Source organism: Callionymus lyra, chromosome 19, assembly GCF_982586985.1.
Source record: "Callionymus lyra chromosome 19, fCalLyr1.hap1.1, whole genome shotgun sequence".
Classification (NCBI taxonomy): domain Eukaryota; kingdom Metazoa; phylum Chordata; class Actinopteri; order Syngnathiformes; family Callionymidae; genus Callionymus; species Callionymus lyra.
The window spans coordinates 10,124,878-10,139,713 of record NC_141836.1 but is presented as its reverse complement, the minus strand read 5'-3'; the positions used below and the strand labels follow the sequence as shown (position 1 = coordinate 10,139,713).

Here is a 14,836-nt window from a genome sequence, read left to right as displayed (position 1 = left end):
ACATTTGTTTTTAACCTTGTAAGGAAAAGAACAAGGCCGCTGCACTAGAGCTCGCCACATTACTCCTGTCCATGCCGACACCAACTGGAGTGCAACAGCAGACCAAAGGACTTCTTGCGAGTCTTCATACAAGTCGTACTGCTTATCACAACCACAAGGTAGACAACCATACCTCTATACACCAAATGTCTAATCTACAAACAGTATAACTGTCTTAATCTTCTAAAGACAAAATGGAATAATGCATATTTGATATAGCATTTTCTTCTTTATCAAGATAACATGTAGTTATGGAAGTAATTTTCTAATTTGTTTTGTATATACATTAAAATACATTTAAAAAGGAATGGCCATTTTTAAAAAATGAGATTAATAATTTATTAAATACCTCGTGTCTCTCCAACAGGACCAGTCCTTGCTGAGTAATGCAGTTCAGTGTCTGAACGGCTGTAACCAGGATGGAAGAGAACTTGACCCAGATGTTTTCCAGAGGCTTGTTATTACCGCTCGCTCCATTGCCATCATGAGACCTAATAACCTGGTCCACTTTACAGAGTCTAAATCGACATATCCTGACACGGGTGAGGAGCTCTTGTAGTGTTTTAATCTAATATGAATTAAAATTGGTTATCTTGGGTAAATTCCATGTATATTCGCGTATACTTATGTCCACAATGAATGATATTTTTAATTTTGTTGACACAGATATGACCGATGATGTACAGAAACACTCAGATACTGAGGGCGGGAATTTCATCACGCAACTAATGAACAATTTTTGGAAGCTTCACGCCCTGAAGCCAAAGAACGCTTTTCTGGCTCCAGCTTGCCTACCAGGTTCGTGGGCAGTTTTTGGCCTGTTATGGCTATGTTCATGTTTCGATGAATAAGTAATTTCTTTATTTTTTACATCAGGCCTAACTCACGTTGAAGCTACAGTAAATGCTTTGGTGGACATCATTCATGCATACTGCACATGTGAATTGGATTACATCAACGTGGCCTCCAAGATCTACATGCAAATGCTCCTCTGTCCTGTAAGTGCAGCTTTGTTTCAGAATCAAAAACAAAGCTAGTTAAGCTAGCAAGTTAAACGGCATAAAACCTTATCATAATATATTTGTTTTTTGAATTCCAGGACACTTCTGTGAGCTTTGCCTGTAAGCAGGCTTTAATTCGTGTGCTTCGGCCAAGAAACAAGCGTCGCCATGTGACCCTTCCATCACCTCCACGATCCAATACTCCTATGGGTGAGTTACTTCAAACACTGTGTTGGTGTTAGTTTATACTGACATAAACATAGTGCTCATGGGAACATTTAATCCCAACAGGGGACAAGGATGATGATGACGACGATGATGCTGATGACAAAATTCAACAATCAGTGCTCACAGGTGTGGAGGAAGGAAGACAGGAGAGTCACGAGCAGAATGAAGTCGACCACGGAGACTTTGAAATGGTGGTATGTTGAGATTCTTTGGGAGTGCATTGGAACATGTTTCTTTGGTATGAAGCTTGAAATAAGTTTTTATTTATTGTTATGATGCTTGCATTCACAGTCTGAGTCCATGGTGTTGGAGACGGCAGAAAATCTCAACAATGGAAACCCATCTCCACTAGAGGCTCTGCTGGCTGGAGCTGAGGGTTTCCCTCCCATGCTGGACATTCCTCCGGATGCCGATGATGAAACAATGGTGGAACTGGCAATTGCCCTCAGCCTTCAACAAGATCAACAAGGTCAGTATCACTATAAAATGATTTAGAATAATATGAAACTCTGACATATCTCATGACATATCTCTCCTGTCACATGATAACCATGTTATTATTTATTCTATCTCATTGTATACATTACTCGCATGTTAAGATTGGAATTTATCAAAAATGGGAAATCAAAAAGATCTTTTAGAATTTAGAATGTTTCAGTGGATTTATATTGCCTGAACAATATGCATGTTTCTGACACATTTAGGAAGCAGCAGCAGCGCTCTTGGCCTTCAGAGCCTTGGTCTCTCTGGCCAGGCACCGAGCTCCTCCTCGCTAGATGCTGGTACCCTCTCGGATACAACCGCATCAGGTAACCAGGCCAATATCATAAGATCAGTTTGTTGCAATGTTAGCAACCCTTTAGCAGGCAAGTCCGCCTTTGGTAAATGGTAGAGAAATTTTACAATAGTAAATAAACACGAGTCATACACAGTACATTTCTAAACGGCCCAATCCCTTCCTGTTTTCAGCGCCAGCATCAGATGACGAAGGCAGCACAGCTGCTACCGATGGATCGACACTTCGAACTTCCCCAGCTGAACATGGAGGCAGCGTGGGCTCAGAAAGTGGCGGCTCTGCTATCGACTCTGTAGCAGGAGAGCACAGTGGTGGGTTGCGTTATATAAATATGAATTAATTTAATAATGCATAATCCAATTAATTAAAATCCTTTTTCTGGCATTAATTATTTAATTGACGTATCATGTCCATTGCATTTCTATGCATCAGTATCAGGACGCAGCAGTGCATACGGAGACACTACAGTTGAAGGTCATCCTGCAGGTCCTGGCAGCGTGAGCTCCAGCACCGGAGCGATCAGCACGACCACCGCCCACCAGGAAGGTGAAGGATCAGAAGGAGAAGGAGAGACTGAAGGAGACATTCACACGAGCAACAGGTTTGTGGTTTACACTTTAAATGGTTCCCTAATTTTTGTAATATATTTTGTTTGCGTTAACAAATGCGTGATGATCCATTTTGTCCATTTTAGATTGCACATGGTTCGTCTCATGCTGCTGGAACGCCTGCTTCAGCATCTTTCCCAGCTCCACAATGTCGGCGGGGTCCAAGCTATCCCTTACATGCAAGTTATACTCATGTTGACCTCTGACCTTGATGGTGAAGATGAAAAGGACAAGGGTGCCCTGGATGATCTGCTTGCACAGCTCATAGCTGAGCTTGGTATGCACAAAAAGGTAACGATCTTATTCAAGAGGATTGTTGACGAGGCCATCGGTTGATTGTTATTTACTTCACTTTGCTTTTCATTACAGGATGTATCCAAAAAGAATGAACGCTGCTCCATCAACGAAGTCCATTTGGTGATCATGAGACTTCTCAGTGTCTTCATGTCCCGAACCAAGTCCGGTACCAAATCATCCACAGAGGTAAGATGCTTTCAACATTAGGGTTGTTTTTTCTGTTTATATTTGTATCCACTCAATTATATTGAGCTTTTTGACTTTCTTTGCTCTTGCAGTCGTCCTCATTGATATCCAATGCCACTGCGACTGCCCTGCTCAGTCTGGGGGCTATTGATTACTGCCTCCATGTGCTCAAATCACTACTGGAGTTTTGGAAGAACCAGCAGGGGGAGGAAGAGCCTGCAACTACAAGCCAACTGCTCCGCCCCCATACGGCTGCTTCTCCACCTGACATGAGCCCTTTCTTCTTGCGCCAATATGTCAAAGTACGCGAAGTATCCGAAAAGCTATAAGCTTTGAAAGAAAAATATTTGAAAAAGTTCAATTTAACTGTTGTTGTTCTTCATTAGGGGCATGCTGCTGATGTCTTTGAAGCGTACTCTCAGCTGCTGACGGAGATGGTGCTCAGGCTTCCATATCAGATCAAAAAGAGCGCTGATACCAACCCCCGCATCCCACCTCCCGTCTTTGACCATTCCTGGTTCTACTATCTATCTGAAGTGAGCTTTCTTTTTTCAAAATTTCTGCTCTAGTAAAAAAAAAAAATCCTTTCCCAATAATTTACACTTTTTTTGTCCTCCCTAGTATTTGATGATCCAACAGACACCATTTGTCAGAAGGCAGGTCAGGAAGCTACTGCTGTTCATCTGTGGATCCAAAGAAAAGTATCGTCAACTGCGGGATCTGCACACTCTCGACTCGCACGTGCGCAGCATCAAGAAGCTTCTGGAAGAGCAGGGCATCTTCCTGCGAGCTGGAGTGGTCACAGCTACATCTGGCTCGGCTCTACAGTATGACACACTCATTAATCTGGTGAGGGCTCAATTGATACGATCTTAGACATTCACCATCGTTGATTTTACTCTGGAAAAATCTGTGAGCTAAAGTACTTTTTTTTTCCCCTGCAGATGGAGCACCTAAAGGCATGTGCTGAAATTGCAACTCAGAGGACGATCAATTGGCAAAAGTTCTGTATGAAAGACGACTGTAAGTTCATTCAGTGCTTTTTAATTCTAGCATATAAATAACGTATTTCTCAATGTAATGTATTTGACTTTCTTTCCAGCTGTCCTGTACTTCCTGCTTCAAGTCAGCTTCTTGGTTGATGAAGGAGTATCGCCTGTGCTGTTACAACTTCTCTCGTGTGCCCTCTGTGGAAGCAAAGTGCTGGCCAACACCTCGTCACTCTCAGGAGGATCTGGTAGCACTGGACAGGGAGGAACTTCGCAGTCATCACAGAGCAAATCTTCAAGTAAAAAGAGCAAAAAGGAGGACAAAGAGAGGGACAAAGATGGTAAGATGCTTGCAATGTTATATTCTTACTCATGCCTTATCCATCCCAACCAATTATTATACTTTCATTTTCTTTATTTAATTATTTTTTTCTCTTTTTAGGAGAAGGAGCTGGCAGTCAGGAGGATCAACTTTGTATGGCTCTTGTAAGCCAGCTTAACAAATTTGCAGATAAGGAAACACTTGTACAATTTCTGCGTTGTTTCCTGCTGGAGTCAAATTCATCCTCAGTGCGCTGGCAAGCCCACTGCCTGACCTTGCACATCTACAGGTACATCCTCATATTTATTTTTAGCTCAGTTGTGGACCCAAACTGATGAAGATCTCCATATCAAAACTACAGGAATTCCAGTAAATCTCAGCAAGAACTTCTTCTGGAACTAACATGGGCCATCTGGCCTGAGCTTCCGGCTTATGGACGCAAAGCTGCCCAGTTTGTTGATTTACTTGGATATTTTTCACTGAAGACGCCACAGACCGAGAAGAAGGTATAAAACAGTAACGCATTTATTTTTCATTTCAATTATTACACATTTTAAGAATCTAATGAAATGTATTTGGTATTCCAGCTGAAGGAATATTCTCAAAAGGCCGTGGAAATTCTACGAACACAGAACCATAACCTGACAAATCATCCCAACTCCAACATATACAAGTAAGTCGACAATTAAACAACATTCTTGTTGCTAAGTATAGGATTTATAACTTGATTCATTCTTCTCTCACAGTACCCTCTCCGGGTTGGTTGAATTTGATGGTTTTTATCTTGAGAGTGACCCGTGCTTGGTGTGCAACAATCCAGAAGTTCCTTTCTCAGTATGTGACATTTTAATTTTTTTTAAGATAAGTTTCTTCTCACTTTAAAAGTTTTAAATGTCTTTTATTTATTTGAATGATAGAATATCAAGCTGTCATCGATCAAAGTGGACACACGCTACACCACCACACAGCAGGTGGTGAAGCTCATTGGCAGCCACACCATCAGCAAAGTTACTGTGAAGATAGGTGACCTTAAACGCACCAAGATGGTCCGCACAATAAACCTCTACTACAACAACAGGACCGTGCAAGCTATTGTGGAACTGAAGAACAAGTATGTAGTAATTACTTTTCAAATGCCTCAATGACAAAAATGTATCATTGTATCAGTTAAATAATCTTGTTGCTATAATGCCTGCTCCCTCTAATTCAGACCAGCACGTTGGCACAAGGCGAAAAAAGTGCAGCTAACTCCCGGACAAACGGAGGTCAAGATTGACCTTCCCTTGCCTATTGTTGCTTCCAATCTGATGATCGAGTTCTCCGATTTTTACGAGAACTACCAGGCGTCCACCGAGACCCTACAATGTCCACGATGCAGCGCCTCTGTGCCTGCCAACCCTGGTGTCTGTGGCAACTGTGGAGAGAATGTTTATCAGTGCCACAAGTGCAGGTGCGCTGCGAGTTCCTTTGCTAATTTGAAGGAGAAAAAAGTTTAAGATGTAACGTTTATATTCTGTTTTTCACGACAGATCAATCAACTATGATGAGAAGGATCCATTCCTCTGCAACGCTTGTGGTTTCTGTAAATATGCCAGATTTGATTTCATGCTTTATGCAAAACCCTGCTGTGCTGTTGATCCCATTGAGAATGAAGAGGACAGGAAAAAAGTAAGCAAACTTTATCTGTGAAAGAGTTTGAAAATCCCTTGCTTATAAATGATGACCATTGTAAACCTTAACCTTTTAATCTTTGCAGGCTGTCACAAATATAAACACTCTGCTGGACAAAGCTGACCGGGTTTATCACCTGCTGATGGGCCACAGACCACAGTTGGAGAGTCTTTTGTCTAAAGTGAATGAGGCAGCACCAGAAAAGCCACAGGTAAAGAACTGAGATTTCATCTTTAGTAAATACATGTTAAATAATCTTAATCTTTTTTTTTGCCTCCAGGATGACAGTGGAGCAGGTACAGGTCTCGGAACATCCTCTGCCAATGTGAACCGGTATATTCAACAGCTTGCTCAGGAGTACAGTGGCGACTGCAAGACTTCCTTTGATGAGCTCTCGAAAATAATCCAGGTATATTGATTTACTGACTTGTATTATTCCCGAATCCAAATTAATTTTTATCATTTATTTTTTCCGCGTATAGAAAGTCCTTGCGTCTCGTAAAGAACTCCTGGAATATGACTTGCAACAACGAGAAGCTGCAACCAAGTCCTCTAGAAGCAGCACCCAACAGCCGACTTTCACCGCGAGTCAGTACCGCGCCCTTTCCGTGCTGGGTGCCGGACACACGTCATCTACCAAGTGCTACGGCTGTGCTTCAGCTGTGACTGGACATTGTATCACTTTGCTCCGGGCCCTCGCTACAAACCCAGCGCTCCGACAAATCCTGGTCATCCAGGGACTCATCCGTGAGTTGTTCGAATACAACCTGAGGCGAGGAACGGCAGCCATGCGGGAGGAAGTGCGCCAGCTGGTCTGTCTGCTGACAAGGTACAATAGACCTAAGGAATATATCAGTTTAAGATGTGTTTGAGATTATATTTTGTCTTCTGGTGTTTCAGAGATCATGCAGAAGCAACTCAGCAGATGAACGACTTGATCATTGCAAAGGTTTCAGCTGCTCTAAAATGTCACTGGGCTAATCCAGACCTGGTATGATCACACACAGAAAGACAGTCAATATATTAACTGGTTATTACATGTAAATAGTTATTTATTACTTTTTTGTCCTTTGCTTCCCAACAGGTCAGTAATTTGCAGTATGAAATGTTGCTGCTGACCGATTCCATTTCCAAGGAAGGGGGATGCTGGGAGCTGCGGTTGCGATGTGGTAATTTTGCTTTTATTAAGAATGTATTCAAGGTTAAATTCAGGCCCATGTCTCTCATTCTGTATTATTCAGATTAAATGTTTAAGCGCAGGTAATTTTTTTGTTTCATTCCTCATGATTGCAGCGTTATTTTAGAATATCATCGCTAATTGTATAGTTGTATAGATTAGATGAATGTTTGGGCAAAAGATCCAGGCTCCAAGTCCCTTTATTTACATTATTATATTTTAATTTATTAATGATTTAATATATTCACTTGTATATGTCTGCATTAAAATAGTAGTTTCTTATTGTATTGTATTTTGTTTCTCTCATTTTATTTCATTTTATCCATTTATTCCATTCTAAACTCTCAGAACACTCCTGTGTTGTGTTTACAATACTGGCAATGTTGTGTTCTAATTGTATTGTATGCATTGTTTGCAGCACTCAACTTGTTCCTGATGTCAGTCAACATAAAAACTCCGGTCGTTGTGGAGAACATCACTCTCATGTGCCTGAGAATCCTGCAGAAGCTGATCAAACCACCTGCACCAACAAGCAAGAAGAACAAGGTAAAAAACAAATATTGTGGAATATTATTTAGTTGGACTATGTACAAACTTCACTGCTGTGTTTCAGGATGCTGCCACTGAGTCCTTGACCACTGTCAGGCCCTACAGTAATGAAATCCATGCCCAGGCCCAGCTCTGGCTGAAAAAGGATCCGAAAGCTTCTTATGAAGCTTGGAAAAAGTGCCTCCCAGCAAGATGTAATGACAAGTTAACTCTTGACCAGTGTGTTCTACTGAGACTAACTTGTTTTACCACACAACAGGCCAAGAGACTTTGTCTAAACTGCAGGGAAAGATCGAGTTGAGAAGGCAGTACCTGCTGGAAAAATATGTGTGGAAGTGGAAGCAGTTCATGAGGTCCAGAAAGGGGGAAAGCCTCTTCCCTCGCCTTCTCAAGTTGAGCCACAACAACTGGCTGCGACAGGTAAACAATTATTTCATAAAAACATTATGTATTTTGTAAATAAGCTTACTTCCATAATATTTCTTGTTGTGTCCACACTCAAAAAATCATATATATGTCGTAGGTCCTGTTCACACCTGCCACTCAAGCAGCTCGACAGGCTGCTTGCACCATCGTGGAGGCTCTGACCACAATTCCCAGTCGGAAACAACAGGTTCTGGATCTTCTTACCAGGTATGAAAGTATTCTATGGTTATGGATCACCTGCACCTTATGCATTATATCATTTAAGTTATGGTTTTCTCTCCACAGTTACCTAGATGAGCTCAGTGTAGCGGGAGAGTGTGCGGTGGAGTACTTGGGTCTCTACCAGAAGTTGATCAAGCCGACGCATTGGAAAGTGTATCTTGCTGCTCGTGGGGTGCTGCCTCACATTGGCAGTTTGATCACGAAGGTAAAGCTTTAATGAAGGAGCACAAACTGTTATTTCCCTCTGCAGTTTCTAAGTACGTGTTGTTGCATCTCTGCAGGAAATAGCAAATCTGCTGACATTGGAGGAAGCCACACTCAGCACAGATCTGCAGCAAGGCTATGCACTCAAGAGCTTGACTGGTATGCAAGACAATATTTTACACTTGAGTGGGGGATTCCTGTGCTTGATTAAACTCAAAAGACATCTGTTGTGTTAATCTGTTATTCTAAAAAATATATATATTTATGAAACGTCATCTCATATTTTTAACTGCTTTGGAATAAGATGTTATGAATGTCAGTGACCCAAATGTCCTCTCATTTCAGGATTGCTCTCCTCCTTTGTCGAAGTGGAGTCTATCAAGCGACATTACAAAAGTCGTCTGGTCGGCACGGTGCTCAACGGTTATTTGTGTCTGAGAAAACTGGTTGTCCAGCGTACAAAGCTGATCGATGAGACTCAGGACATGCTCCTGGAGATGTTGGAGGACATGACGACAGGTACCTACTGACCGCTACATACCAGGCTTTGCCATTGAATTCAACTTTTTTTTTTTTTCAATATTTGAAGAGGAAAATGTTTTGTTTTTTAACAGGCACTGAATCTGAAACCAAAGCCTTCATGGCTGTTTGCATCGAGACTGCAAAGCAGTACAACCTGGACGACTACAGGACCCCAGTGTTCATCTTTGAGAGACTCTGCAGCATCATTTATCCTGTGCGTAAACATTCACCCAAATTCAGTGAATGGCTTTATTCATGTTTTGTCCCTTTTTTAAAGGAGGAAAACGAAGTTACCGAGTTCTTTGTGACGTTGGAAAAAGACCCTCAGCAGGAGGACTTCCTCCAGGGTCGCATGCCAGGAAACCCATACAGCAGCAACGAGCCCGGCATCGGACCTTTAATGAGGGACATCAAGAACAAAATCTGTCAGGACTGTGACCTGGTTGCACTGCTTGAAGATGACAGTGGCATGGAGGTCTTTATATTCTAGCCTTGTCATAGATTTTCAATTTTACTCTTATGCTTTATTTTACTCATACATTCTGTCTCTTTCATCCCCAGCTGTTGGTAAACAACAAAATCATAAGCCTGGATCTCGCAGTAGCAGAGGTCTACAAGAAGGTCTGGTGCCCAGCAAATGAGGTGAGCATCCATCTAAACCCACGACCATCATCATGGTATTTAGTTGTCCAGCGTTGTCCTTGAGAATATTTTACGACGACAGTGTTTTATTTTCCAGGGTGAGCCGATGAGAATCATTTACCGAATGAGAGGACTGCTGGGAGACGCCACGGAGGAGTTCATCGAGTCCCTGGATTCAACCACAGGTAAAATTCCGCCTCAATTTTGGATTAGAATTCTTTTTATGTTCGCTTTTGTGTTGTGTATCAGCTGGTCCAGTCAATTTAATCAAAACTCCTCGTGTTTTTTGTTTGTAGATGAGGAGGAGGATGATGAAGAGGTTTACAAGATGGCTGGAGTCATGGCTCAGTGCGGGGGATTGGAATGCATGCTGAACCGACTGTCTGGAATTAAAGATTTCAAACAAGGAAGACATCTGCTCACTGTGAGTCATCATGACAAACAAATCACAATCTGGTTAATTCTATTGTAGTAGTTTTATTAATTTGTTTGATTATTCCACGACAGGTTCTGCTGAAGTTGTTCAGTTACTGTGTGAAGGTGAAGATCAACAGGCAGCAGCTGGTCAAACCAGAGATGAACACTCTCAACGTCATGCTCGGAACATTGAACCTGGTGAGTCCTCTGTTCATTTGTATGTTGACATGGCGTAACTTTTACTGTTATTTCTATTTTAGGCGTTATTGGCAGAGCAGGAGAGCAAGGACAGTGGCGGAGCCTCCATAGCAGAGCAGGTCCTAAGCATCATGGAGATCATCCTGGATGAAGCCAACGCTGAGATCTCGGAGGACAAGGTAAAGGTTGACTATTCTCACAGAAACGGTCAATAAACGAAACTGATTTTTATTTATTTGTATTTGTTTTTTCCAGGGTAACCTGCTGCTGACTGGAGATAAGGATCAACTCGTCATGTTGTTGGACCAGATCAACACCCCGTTTGTTCGCTCCAACCCCAGCGTGCTGCAGGGTCTGCTGCGCATCATCCCGTACTTGTCATTCGGTGAATTTGAAAAGATGAGAATCTTAGTGGAGCGCTTCAAGCCCTGCTGCAGCTTTGACAAGTACGAGTCACTCAATACAGCAATTAAACCCACCTTAATGAAGGAAAACTCTAAATGTTTTTATTCTCTGAACCAGGTACGACGAGGAGCACAGCGCCGACGACAAAGTCTTCTTGGATTGCTTCTGTAAAATCGCTGCTGGGATCAAGAATAACAGTAACGGTCACCAGCTGAAGGATCTTATCCTCCAAAAAGGAATCCCACAAAGTGCTCTGGATTACATGAGAAAATATATTCCCAATGCCAAAAAGTGAGCTGCAAGATTTAAGACTAGAGGTTTAAGGCAAATCTCTAATAGTGTGCTTGTACATCTGTAGTCTCGATGCAGACGTCTGGAAGAAGTTCCTCTCTCGACCTGCGCTGCCGTTCATCCTAAGATTACTCCGTGGTTTGGCGACCCAGCATCCACCGACACAGGTTGTTAAGACGACACAATATATATTGATTCTGTTTTATTGACAGTTTTTCTTTTCTTTACAGGCTCTCATCGGTACCGATTCAATAACAAATTTGCACAAGCTGGAGCAGGTATCCAGCGACGAAGGTATCGGCACCCTGGCCGAAAACCTTTTAGAAGCGCTGAGGGAGCACGGCGACGTCAACCTGAAGATAGAAGCTGCTCGCCGGGAGACCCGATCCGAGAAGAAGCGGATGGCCATGGCCATGAGACAGAAAGCACTTGGAACTCTCGGCATGACCGTAAGACAACAACAACTTTCTTTTACAGATAGTGTTGGTTCTGATAATATATGCTTCTTCTCAGACGAATGAAAAAGGTCAGGTGGTGACGAAGACTTCTCTTCTGAATCAAATGGAGGACCTCATAGAAGAACCAGGCTTGACCTGCTGCATTTGTAGGGAAGGTTACAAGTTTCAGGTATGACGAGGGAAGTGTTTTTAAAAGGAGAACTTGATTCCCTGACTTCCTTTTTTTTCTTCTTCTTTCTCACAGCCCACCAAGGTCTTGGGTATCTACACCTTCACGAAGCGTGTGTCCTTGGAAGAATTTGAAAACAAACCTCGCAAGCAGCAGGGCTACAGCACTGTGTCGCACTTTAACATCGTCCACTACGACTGCCATCTGGCCGCCGTCAGGTAGCTGCAGCCTTACACATTATAAAGGTTTCAATCCTTCTTCGTGCTTCATCCTGCAACCATTGCTCACCTTCCAGACTCGCCCGTGGGCGGGAGGAGTGGGACAGTGCTTTCCTCCAGAACGCAAACACCAAGTGCAACGGTCTGCTGCCCGTGTGGGGCCCACATGTGCCGGAATCGGCGTTTGCCACATGTTTAGCGAGGTAACGCCCTCACTCCTCAGCATCTAAGAAAAGATCCATTCACTGATGACCGACGATCTCTTCTCAGGCACAACACATATCTGCAGGAGTGCACGGGCCAGCGGGAGCCGACGTACCAGCTCAACATTCACGACACCAAACTGCTCTTCCTTCGCTTCGCCACCGAGCAGTCGTTCAGCGTGGACACCGGCGGCGGAGGAAGAGAGAGCAACATTCACCTCATCCCTTACATCATCCACACTGTGCTCTATGTGCTCAACACGTACGTCTTCACGTCTTCCCTAAAACTGGATATCGGCACTTTTGGCACGGATTGATCATTTAATTTTTCACCTCTACATTTATTTTAACTTAACATTTTATATGAGGTGCCATCCCTCTCAACTGCTCTCTGTAACAAAACAGTATCCATAATGCTTTGCCGCCCAGCCAACCAATCACAATTGTAGATCGCCTTTTGACATGACAACTTGGACTTGGAATTTAAATACAGTATTGTAGCTTTGATTAGACATCACTAAATAGAGCAATGTGTAGAAAGGCATCATGGGAGTTTATTTTTGAGTGGATGGATGGATAGACTATTAATCCCTCTGGAGATCTTAAGGTGGAAGTGGTAATATGTGACTCCCACTTGTGGTTTTGTTTACCTGTTCAAATAAATCCCAAGGAGATTTTCTGTCCTGGAAACGGCTTGCTAAATTTAAATTCTAATTTTTAAATTTATTTAAAAATTCAGTACCGTGAGCAAAAAATGGGCAAGACTGTAAGGTTGAATCGTCGTAGAGCGAGACATCACTGTATAAACTATTAATTTGTAATTCAATTATATAATTAAAAAGAATGTGTTATAACTATACAATAAAACTGAGCACATCTTGTCTCCGCAGTACAAGAGCTACCTCCCGAGAAGAGAAGAACCTGCAGAGTTTCCAGGAGCAGCCGTGTGAGAAGTGGATGGAGAGTTCCTACGACGTGGAGGGAGCGCACTACTACACCGTCCTGGCCATGCACGTCATGCCGCCGGAGCGCTGGAGAGGTTCACGGATCTACTTCCTCAAGAGACTCTTGATCTGTGCTCACGCTCGCAAAGTCTCACCAGTTGGCACCAACAAGTAGGATTTTTTTTCGTTCGGTTCGGTTTATAATTAAGAGGAAATAATTGACTCATTTTCTTTTTATCAGGCTCACAGATAAAGCACCAAAGGAATATGCAGTCTATCGCTCACCGCTTCTCTTTTGGGCTCTGGTGGACCTCGTCTACGACATGTTCAGGGTACGTTGAAATAAATTGACGGCTAACGACTGAAGGTTTTTGTCTGACGCGGAGTCTGTTTTTTTGTGGACCGTACAGAAGGTTCCGACCAGCACCACGGAGGGGGGGTGGTCCTTCTCGCTGGCAGAGTATGTGCGTCACAACGACATGCCCATCTACGAGGCCTCCGAGCGCGTGCTGCGTGCCTTCCAGGATGAACTCATGCCTGCTGAGTCTTTCTCAGAGTTCTTCGATGTTGTAGGTGAGTCAACGGTTTCCAGGGGTCTCTCTTACTTACACACTGTCTTATGTTCATTCATTTAACGAAAACGATTTTAGCCTCGGATGTAAATGACGCGTCTTTGTTCTTCTCCTCAAGGTCTCCTCTCTGAGGTCGCAGACCCGGACCTTTTCCTTCAGGAATTGTTAAACTCTTTGCCCTGATGGTCGCCCTCTTCCATCGCTACAAACACACAACAGCCTGCTTATTAACGCTTTCACACCAAACGACACAAACGCACACACACACAAACACACGCGGTTACAAAACAATGCCTCCTAACACACTGCCCCGCCCCCCCCCCCATCATGTGACATGCCTAAAAAGTACCTAGAAGCCGTGCGTCATCATGGACACCAACAGTTTCACCGGCACATGATGTGGCTACAGAAACATCAACATGCTGATTTGAATATTACACTTTGCTTTCTCTACCCTTTTACAACCGTCGATCTTAACTGTTGATTTGTGATTATTTATGTGAGCAAGAAACTATTGAGGTAATTCCTCTTCGTTTTCCCCGTAAGTTAGACGTCGTGCTGCGACTCTGATTGCTGTTGGATTTTACCTCGTTTGGATTTCTCTTTGTTGGTTTGGTTTGAACTTTTTTCATTTTTTTTTCGTTTTTTTTTTAATTGCAGAACCTCTGCTTGTTTGGTCTTTAAAGTTCTAACTGGAGTTTGAGTGATGATCGTTCTAGTCTCTTTCACTTGGTTTGGGTCACTTTAATCAACCCCCAAATCATCAACTGTTCTCCATCCCCTCGGCTCTGCCTCGATTGCATTGCATTTTCAAAACTGTTGAAATTGAAAATAAAGCAGATTTACATGATATTTTTTCTTCGAGTTATGTTTTTTTTGCTGTGGATTAGACGCCTCAAGAGCAACTCAAAGTGCTGCTGAGTTTCCTGCTCAGTAAATGTCAAATTCTGGTTCCTTACATGGATTGAATGGTGAGCTTACTGGGTTCATTGTTGACTCCATTAAGTCTTATTCCCACTGCTGCAGTTGTTCTAATGTTGCTGAATGTTAAATTTTGCCAAGATTTAATTCAGTTGTAATCA

At 42.8% G+C, this 14,836-nt stretch overlaps 1 protein-coding gene across 6 annotated transcripts in view; it reads left to right on the top strand.

The window, feature by feature from the left end:
• Nucleotides 1–14,606, top strand: part of ubr4 (ubiquitin protein ligase E3 component n-recognin 4) — a 31,585-nt gene extending 16,979 nt beyond the window's left edge. For all 6 annotated transcript variants that reach the window (XM_087781592.1, XM_087781591.1, XM_087781589.1 and 3 more), the window contains 55 exons: nt 24–158; nt 407–581; nt 706–837; nt 916–1,037; nt 1,139–1,250; nt 1,332–1,462; nt 1,560–1,737; nt 1,973–2,077; nt 2,238–2,375; nt 2,497–2,665; nt 2,759–2,963; nt 3,042–3,155; nt 3,248–3,457; nt 3,542–3,691; nt 3,777–4,004; nt 4,100–4,178; nt 4,258–4,485; nt 4,587–4,755; nt 4,828–4,972; nt 5,054–5,139; nt 5,213–5,300; nt 5,384–5,577; nt 5,677–5,916; nt 5,996–6,134; nt 6,223–6,348; nt 6,418–6,546; nt 6,620–6,966; nt 7,038–7,128; nt 7,222–7,306; nt 7,733–7,860; nt 7,928–8,057; nt 8,123–8,283; nt 8,387–8,496; nt 8,575–8,716; nt 8,793–8,874; nt 9,061–9,234; nt 9,330–9,451; nt 9,515–9,712; nt 9,799–9,879; nt 9,977–10,064; nt 10,176–10,303; nt 10,387–10,494; nt 10,557–10,673; nt 10,750–10,940; nt 11,017–11,190; nt 11,258–11,357; nt 11,421–11,639; nt 11,704–11,817; nt 11,893–12,035; nt 12,113–12,238; nt 12,306–12,500; nt 13,129–13,353; nt 13,424–13,514; nt 13,593–13,755; nt 13,873–14,606. In XM_087781592.1, the coding sequence (XP_087637718.1) occupies nt 24–158; nt 407–581; nt 706–837; nt 916–1,037; nt 1,139–1,250; nt 1,332–1,462; nt 1,560–1,737; nt 1,973–2,077; nt 2,238–2,375; nt 2,497–2,665; nt 2,759–2,963; nt 3,042–3,155; nt 3,248–3,457; nt 3,542–3,691; nt 3,777–4,004; nt 4,100–4,178; nt 4,258–4,485; nt 4,587–4,755; nt 4,828–4,972; nt 5,054–5,139; nt 5,213–5,300; nt 5,384–5,577; nt 5,677–5,916; nt 5,996–6,134; nt 6,223–6,348; nt 6,418–6,546; nt 6,620–6,966; nt 7,038–7,128; nt 7,222–7,306; nt 7,733–7,860; nt 7,928–8,057; nt 8,123–8,283; nt 8,387–8,496; nt 8,575–8,716; nt 8,793–8,874; nt 9,061–9,234; nt 9,330–9,451; nt 9,515–9,712; nt 9,799–9,879; nt 9,977–10,064; nt 10,176–10,303; nt 10,387–10,494; nt 10,557–10,673; nt 10,750–10,940; nt 11,017–11,190; nt 11,258–11,357; nt 11,421–11,639; nt 11,704–11,817; nt 11,893–12,035; nt 12,113–12,238; nt 12,306–12,500; nt 13,129–13,353; nt 13,424–13,514; nt 13,593–13,755; nt 13,873–13,937 (8,025 nt within the window). In that variant the 3' untranslated portion in view covers nt 13,938–14,606. The remainder of the gene's footprint in view (nt 1–23; nt 159–406; nt 582–705; nt 838–915; nt 1,038–1,138; nt 1,251–1,331; nt 1,463–1,559; nt 1,738–1,972; nt 2,078–2,237; nt 2,376–2,496; nt 2,666–2,758; nt 2,964–3,041; nt 3,156–3,247; nt 3,458–3,541; nt 3,692–3,776; nt 4,005–4,099; nt 4,179–4,257; nt 4,486–4,586; nt 4,756–4,827; nt 4,973–5,053; nt 5,140–5,212; nt 5,301–5,383; nt 5,578–5,676; nt 5,917–5,995; nt 6,135–6,222; nt 6,349–6,417; nt 6,547–6,619; nt 6,967–7,037; nt 7,129–7,221; nt 7,307–7,732; nt 7,861–7,927; nt 8,058–8,122; nt 8,284–8,386; nt 8,497–8,574; nt 8,717–8,792; nt 8,875–9,060; nt 9,235–9,329; nt 9,452–9,514; nt 9,713–9,798; nt 9,880–9,976; nt 10,065–10,175; nt 10,304–10,386; nt 10,495–10,556; nt 10,674–10,749; nt 10,941–11,016; nt 11,191–11,257; nt 11,358–11,420; nt 11,640–11,703; nt 11,818–11,892; nt 12,036–12,112; nt 12,239–12,305; nt 12,501–13,128; nt 13,354–13,423; nt 13,515–13,592; nt 13,756–13,872) is intronic.
• Nucleotides 14,607–14,836: the final 230 nt, after the last annotated feature.